This window comes from Aspergillus affinis, assembly GCF_023601865.1.
Source record: "Aspergillus affinis strain CMG 70 chromosome Unknown NODE_208_length_35640_cov_85_531845, whole genome shotgun sequence".
Classification (NCBI taxonomy): domain Eukaryota; kingdom Fungi; phylum Ascomycota; class Eurotiomycetes; order Eurotiales; family Aspergillaceae; genus Aspergillus; species Aspergillus affinis.
The window spans coordinates 25,874-33,520 of record NW_026515989.1 but is presented as its reverse complement, the minus strand read 5'-3'; the positions used below and the strand labels follow the sequence as shown (position 1 = coordinate 33,520).

At 51.5% G+C, this 7,647-nt stretch overlaps 2 protein-coding genes across 2 annotated transcripts; both read left to right on the top strand.

Moving 5' to 3' along the window:
• Positions 1-909: 909 nt before the first annotated feature.
• Positions 910-1,884, top strand: KD926_004301 (ribonuclease H family protein; the record flags this gene model as incomplete). Its single annotated transcript, XM_053095131.1, has 2 exons — positions 910-1,453; positions 1,514-1,884. The coding sequence occupies 2 exons, from the start codon at positions 910-912 to the stop codon at positions 1,882-1,884; spliced, it is 915 nt and encodes a 304-aa protein (XP_052950178.1).
• A 3,160-nt stretch (positions 1,885-5,044) lies between these two features.
• KD926_004300 (putative pH signal transduction protein PalI) lies at positions 5,045-7,164 on the top strand (the record flags this gene model as incomplete). Its single annotated transcript, XM_053095130.1, has 3 exons — positions 5,045-5,234; positions 5,298-6,615; positions 6,666-7,164. The coding sequence occupies 3 exons, from the start codon at positions 5,045-5,047 to the stop codon at positions 7,162-7,164; spliced, it is 2,007 nt and encodes a 668-aa protein (XP_052950177.1).
• Positions 7,165-7,647: the final 483 nt, after the last annotated feature.

Below are 7,647 nucleotides of genomic sequence, written 5' to 3'. Positions count from 1 at the left end.
CCCGAGTAACTGCTCTCGCCCGACAATGTTTCCGGCTGGGAATACACCCGCCGGTATGGAAGGTGGCAAAGGGCATTTCCCTTAAGAAAGCCTAATAAGCCTGATTACTCGGCGATAAAGGCCTATCGGGTGATCAGCTTACTCAACTATCTAGGAAAGGTGGTCAAAAAAATAGCAGCAGAGGCGATCACCAGTCACTATGAGGCTACAGGAGTCTTACATCAAGGGCAGATGGGCAGCCGAAGACAACAAAACGTAATAGACGCGGTAGCATGTCTGATACAGACTACACATGAGTGCTGGAAACTACAACAGCTTGTAGGAGCTCTGTTCCTTGATATGAAAGGAGCGTTTGATCACGTCAACCCAAGCAGACTGGTTAGCCGGTTGATCAAACTGGGCCTGAATGTGGACCTGATCCGATGGGTGCAATCATTTTTGACGGACCGATGGGTTCAACTGCAGATCGACCACGTACAGTGCCCACTACACTCAATTAGCCCAGGGGTGCCGCAAGGCTCACCAGTGTCTCTTTTTCTGTTTATCATATACCTTAGCGGTATTTTCGAAGCGATAGAGAATACAGTTCCGGGAATTTAGCCCCTCTCTGTTGCAGACGATATAGGCCTGCTAGCCTCAGGGAACTCTGTTCGCGAAATCTGCGATAAGCTGCAAGACGCCGCCCAAGTAGCCATCGAGTGGGGACATAGTAACATAGTTCAGTTCGATGCGGGAAAGACAGAAGCGCTCTTACTTACCCGCAAGCATGGTCGAAAACTAAAAGACTAGATTCAGCGAGCACACATAGAAGTGGGAGGCTAATCTGTTCCTTTCAACCTGCAGGCAACCCGATAGCTGAAAGTATGGTTTGATTCTGGTCTAAACCTCAAGGCCTATTACCAGACCTGTATGCGCAAGGCCCGGGCTGCAGAAGCCCGGGTACAACGACTGTGCCAGATGCATGGGCTCGGCCCCGGGCTGGCTCGTCAGGTCCAAGTTGCCGCAGTGCAATCAGTAGCACTCTATGGAGCAGGGCTCTGGTGGCGGGGCCAGAAAAATCGGCAGGAGGGCGTGCAGTTGATGATCAATCGACAAGCTCGGGCTATCACTGGTATGCTGAAGACCACCCCAGTTGGCCTCCTAGTCCGAGAAGCAGCAGTAACACCAGCTGAGGTCCTACTAGAGGCCCGGCTGCTTGGATATATTACTCGGCTGCTTGGCCTACCAGAGAATCATCCCGCTAACAAAATACTCCCAGTGAGCTTTCAAGAGAGAGACCAACACGCTCAGCCTGGAGAACCAACCCCAGGGAACAGAAGGTGGGCTGAGGACAATGCCCGGGGACCGTGGTCCCTAGGGCAGCACTTGGCCCGGCAGCTAGCCAATATCCTGCCAGTGAACCCATCTGGAGGCTTTGAAAGTCCGCTACAAGCAACTAGCAATCAGTTCCCTGGTATGATAAAGATTCTGACTAGCTAGGAGGCTCTAGTAGCTGCACTAACTATCCCTTTAGAACAGGCAATCTGGTCCGATGGTACAAGATTGGCAAATGGTAGAGCTGGGGCAGGAGTTGCATGGCAAGACCCAGCGAAAAAAAGGAAGACCAGAGGCTTTTCACTGGGAAAAGGCTATGAAGTGTTTGATGCAGAACTTCTTGGGGTAGTGCGAGCCCTACAGGTAGCAAAAAAAGCGGGAGGCCAGAGACCAGTAACTATCCTACTAGATCCCCAAGCTGCCATTGCCAGACTGCAACACACTCATACAGGGCCAGGACAGGCCCTGGCAGCCCAAGCGCATATCATAGCCCGTAAACTACAGGTTCAAGGTTGTGAGCCCACTATCCCAGGACACGCAGGAGTGGAAGGAAATGAGCGAGCAGACTAAGCAGCTAAGCAAGCAGTTATCAGGCCTCCAAATGCAGGTCCGAAAGAGATCTCCCTAGCCTTCGCCCGCAGAGCCCTGACGGAGGCTATCGCAACAAGAAAACAAGAGTGGCTAATCAGGGAGCTTAGCCAGCGATCCCAGCAAGCTCAACGTTCATACAGACCACATAAAATCTGGCAGATTGATCCATTAGTTGCAAGGGCCCCTAAGCGCCTAGCAAGTCGGTATTTTCAACTCAAGTCGGGGCATACAGCCATTGGGTCATATCTATACCGTATTCAGGCTCGGGAAGATGTAGTCTGCCGAGGATGTGGGTCACCCAAGGAAACAGTAAGGCATCTTTCCTTCGAATGTCGATAGTGGCGCCATCAAAGAAGCAGGCTCTACAGGGACCTGGAGGAAGCAGGTGTGCTAAGACCTACCGCTGCAGAGGACTGTCCTGAGGGAAGACTCCTGAGAGAACCCAAAGCCACGGGAGCTCCGTTAGGTTTCCTGACCATCACTGGGCTCGCTCTTCCTCAAGGATACCTAGAAAAAGAAGCGGAAAGAGCCCGAAAAGACGATAAATGGGGTCTACGAGCACTAGAGGAAGCAGAGAGAACAGGAGAAGGATAGCAGGAAGAGCGGCCTAAGCTGGCCAGACCAGTCTAGGCTGAAAACCTGTTCCGGTCTAACAGTACAAGGGGAGCACTTCCTGGAGGCTCGAAAGCCCTGCGCATATAAGCGGTTTGGGGCGAGGAAAAGGATCAGAATGCTTATAGATGTGAACAGGTTCCAGGAAAACATCGAAGCAAGAGATCGTGGAATAGTTACGACACTCAAGCTCATGGAATATGGTCTGTCATAGCTTTAAGGCTGGGTATGGACAATAAATTTGATTTAATAATAATAATAAAATTATAAGCTTGCGATTGTATAATCACCAGGACTTCGTATTCCGCGTTGTTTGAACTCTTTACCCTTAAACATGTCATATCTCGGTCTTCGGGATCTGAAAACGAAAGTTAAGCACAAAGGTTCATATTGGCGATAGAAATGAGATAAAAGCCTATCTGAACCATTAGACACGTTTCATAGAGTTATGGGGCGTGATACAATATATCTCAAATTTTCGAACCATTGTAAATGTGTCCTTGTGCGTCTTGAACGTAATGGCCATAGCGGAGGTATTGGGAGCAGATGCTAACTTGGAGATAGGATGGGTGGTGGGGTTTTTTTTCATAGGGAACGGGTGTTGCGCATATGCATACAGGATAGAATAACCCTCCGTGAGCTTAGAAATTATTTGCTCAATCCATTGTATTGTGTAAGATATTGAGGTTTTTTTTTAAGAAATTGCCATTGGCAATGGTGGTCTGCAACGGACGGATGGTGGTTGTAGCGCCTCAGGGTCCTGGTGTTTGGCAATAACGCTCGCTTATTTTATGTTTATTCTTTCCGTAGAGAGAAAAGTTCCGTCAACGTGCTATTCTGTTAGATCATTGATAGAAAGATGCGATGTGTTACCGATCTCTTTCCCCTAACGGGCAATATCATCTATATCTCATGATCTTATCTAACGCCCACGAACTTACTAACGGAACTCAATCCATTCGACCCACCTCAAGTCGCTTGACGAGCCAATTATGTATGATACAGACAGTACCCCACTCCAGATGAATCTAGAATTCTGAATGGCGGGCTTGGCCTTGCAGTGGAGTCAATTCAGGGAAAGTAAGTCGCGACCAGGCCAAATTAATCGCGATTGCAAATGAAGCCGTTGGTACTCCGTACTCTACCAGAAGATAGGAGGATTCTTTGATCGACTGATGGAAGGTTTGCGGCAGTCTCGCGTTTATTGACACAGTTTCATTCGCAATCGCAACACTCCTTTGACCGGCGATCCGTCTCTTGAAACGGGACGTTAGCTCGACTCCTTGAACTGTGGATATGGCAGACACGGAACAGAAGGCCTGGAAGTCAATCAAGGAGGATAACAGGACGGCTCCTTGAAGTGGGGTTGCCCTCCTGTAATATGTCGGATTCGCGAAACCATCTATTCTTAATGCCCCCTGATCGCAGATCCAGTCCGGCCTTGGTCTTGACCGCCGTAAGCTCATGACGCAAGTGTGCTACTTTATACGCAACGGTGATAAAGGGAGCAAAAGGTGCCAGAGAAGGTACTCCATCGAGATTCATTATGCAGTTTTCGATCGCAATAGGAGCGATGGATCTCGTGACGGTGTCGACAGAAGGGAGCTCGGGCATTGGACTAATAGTCGCCTATCGGCAGAGTCTGGCGTGGCCAAGAGTGGGACATAATTGCAGAGCGTGGCTTGGCGAATCAGACGAGAGGACTGGGTGGGACGGACGGACCCCGTATGCTTAAAACTGCAAAAGAAATTAAGCAGCTATTCCATCATCGGGGTAGCGTCGGGCTCAGCCACCACGGAGAATCGAGAGCGACGCGGTAACACGAAGGTCCTGTCGAGAGGGGAAGGACTGGATGATCCAGGGGAAGATAGGATCTAAACAGAACGATAGAGTGTCCACCAGGTAGAGAGGCGTGGAGTGATCCAGAATACGGAGAAGTAAGAGTAACGAGGGAGAAGCAGACGCACAGTGGCAACGGTTGACACCTCAGGCCACCACCCCCTCCCCCTGCTGACCGACGGGCGGCACTCCCCAATCCAACAATCTAATCCCAGTTCCGCCATTCTTCGCTCTGGCTTCCATTCGTTCCCTCTTCCATTCATTCCTTCTTTCCTTGCATTCATTCGTTTTCCCACTGCAGTCCCCTCCTTTAGCCTATCTGACTTGCCATTCTCCAGAAAATTGCTGCCTGCATCGGATTGTCGACTTCGATTAGTCGCTGGTCGCAGCTTTCTTGATCCTCTGCCTGTCTATTCCTTCCCCCTCCCTAGGCCTCCCTAGGTAGTCTTCCGCTCTCCTCCCTAGAACTTGGCTCGATCGTCACAAGGGAAATTGGCCAGGAAGCAACGAAGAATAGAAGCGATGCTCCAACCAATGCTTTGAACTCGCGAAACCTGTTCGACTGCGTGTGTCGCTGTCATTGGAGATTTGGAGCCTTCTGCTTCTTTGTCTTCCATCCCCACTGTTTCCCCCTTCGTTTCTTCGCCCGCACGGTGGTCTCTAGCGTCGGTGACGCTCTTCTTCCACCATGTTGCTTAAACCCGCGACCCCCCTTACAATCCTGCTTCTAGTCGCTTTTGTTCTCCTGGTTCTGTCCGTCATCTCGACCCCTATCGTCAAAGGAATTCCGTTGGCAACCTTCAAAGATGTCGATTACGGTGTCTTCGGTTATTGCAAGAAAGACCAATGTACCAATATCCATGTTGGTTACAATAATGGTTGGTTTCTCTTGCCGGTCTCCATGGAATCTTGAAATTTGTCGCTAAGTAATCTGTCAACAGATGATCTCAGCAGCGCCGGCACCGATGACGACTACTACCTCCCGACGAGTACGCGCCGATCGATTTCTTCGATCTTAATCGTACACCCAGTCGCCGCTCTTCTGACGCTTATCTGTCTCTGCATGGCTGTGGCGGCTCATTTCCACAGCCCGTCGCACTCGCCTCGATATCTCCTTGCCCTCCTGATTCTGTTGCTCCCAACACTTCTCGTCACCTTGCTCGCTTTCCTGATAGATATCCTGCTTTTTGTTCCGCATCTCGGATGGGGCGGTTGGATTGTGCTCGGTGCGACCATCCTTCTCGTCACCTGTGGGGTCGTCACATGCGCAATGCGCCGGACTCTTGTTAGCCGCAAGGCACGGAAGAGGCGCATCGCAGAGAATGCGGAAATGAGCGGCGAAAACTATTACAATCGCCAGAACGCAACGACCGCACATCCCGCCATGAATCCTCCTCCCCCGCCCCTCAGTGAAGAAACAAAGGAGCCTTTTGTCAATGGGTCTCCTCCGGGCTCGGAAACAGGTCCAACATTTGCGACTTTCCGCACCACTACGCGCGAAAGCGACGACGATCGCACACCTCTCAACTCACGAACACCTCTTAGCGATGCCCCTATGCCTCTGGATAACCACCCGCCTGCTCCGGTTCCTACTCCGATGCCTGCTCCGATGCGAGATGATCGAGCTGCCTACAACGTCCCACGCGATGAATACGGAAACCCGCTTCCCCCACCTGGCGCGGGACCACGAATGCGACCTCCTCCGAGCGACCCGCGCTTGCGCAATCAATATTCGGACGGTAGCATGGGATCACGCAGAGGCGCGCCTCCGCCGGGTGTAGGCCCACGTGGCCGAGGTGGATACCCTCCCCGAGGAGGCTACGGCCGCGGAGGACCGTATGGAGGGCCCCGAGGACCCCCTCCGAGTGGCAGGGGTGGACCGATGGGCCCGATGCGAGGTGGTCCCCCTGGCATGATGGGCCGTGGAGGTTACCGTGGCCCACCACAATTTGTCTACGGTCCTGGTCCTGGTCCTGGTCCACGGGGAATGCCCGCAACTGAAGAGGATGAACACGAGTACGGAGGTCATTCTCCTGGAGGCACGATGCGTCGGCCCTCCCCTGGACCGATTGGCATGGCCATGTCGCCGGACGCCGGAGCACCCATTGGCCAGGCGATTGAAATGACACCGCAGCCGAGACGGATGGGCTCTGCAGACCCGGAACGTCAGGAGGTAATGCTTGACTCGCAACCACATGCCTTGTCCGCCGATGGGTATCCGGAGCCGGTCAGCCCTTCGAGCCTTTACAGTCGAACAGCGTAAGCCTTCTTTGTGCCATTTTGAGTCTTCTCAGCTGATGTCTTTGCAGATCATACATTCCGGCGCGTAACGGCTGGGGCCCACCGGAGCCACGCTCTGGTCCCTCACCCTCACCTGTCCATGCTTATGGAGCAGCTCGACGACCCTCACCACATATCCGATCCGGCTCGGGCGAATACTTTGAAGATGCCGATCCCCGTTTTGCTAATCGTAATGAGCCTGCAGGAGGCAACCCAGGGTTGCCATCTGCTCTGACACCGGGTAATGGTGAGCCGAAGCCAATAGAGGAGGAAATGGTTGAAGGCCCTTGCTCACCTACTCATAGCGATATAAGCCATTTTACATCCATTTCTGAGCGACCCATCAACCCACGCTGGCGTCCACCACTCCCTGCGCAGCAGAAACAGAACGTTTTGCTAGAGAATAACCCCGATTTCGATCTGCGGGCTGGCATGGGACGGGGCGGTGGTGGAGTGGCAGGTGGAGTTGGGGGTCGCATGCCATTGATGCCGATACCTCGAGAGGCTACGAGATACCCTATTCCCTGAACATAATGCTCGTGTACTGTGCTTTTTCTACCTTTGTGATTAGAGGTCACAAGTCTGGACTTCAACTCAAAACGGAGTTTTATGGAGTTCAAATCATTTTGAAGGTGGCATTTTCTTTCTTCATCGGGCATGTCCTGGCTTTTCACTTCATTTCTCATTCTCCTTTGTTCAACTGCTGCATTATACTTAAATTATTTGCGATTATATCGGCGCTTATGTTTAAGCAGTCTGGAAATGTCTGGGATGGACTATCCCTTGTACAGAGCTTTTGCCATGGACAGATGTCGGACAGAAACTGTTAGTTTGCTCATCAGTGTCTGATTCGATTGTTTCTTTCATTGTCTTGTGTCCAAATTTCTATTCTTGTTCTTCCATTATCGGTCTTTAGACGGGTTTATGGATGGAGTCTACACTGTTGACTTCTTTTTTTGTTCTAGATATTCAAGACCCTCTTCTCATTGCGGTGCGATGAATTTTATCCTT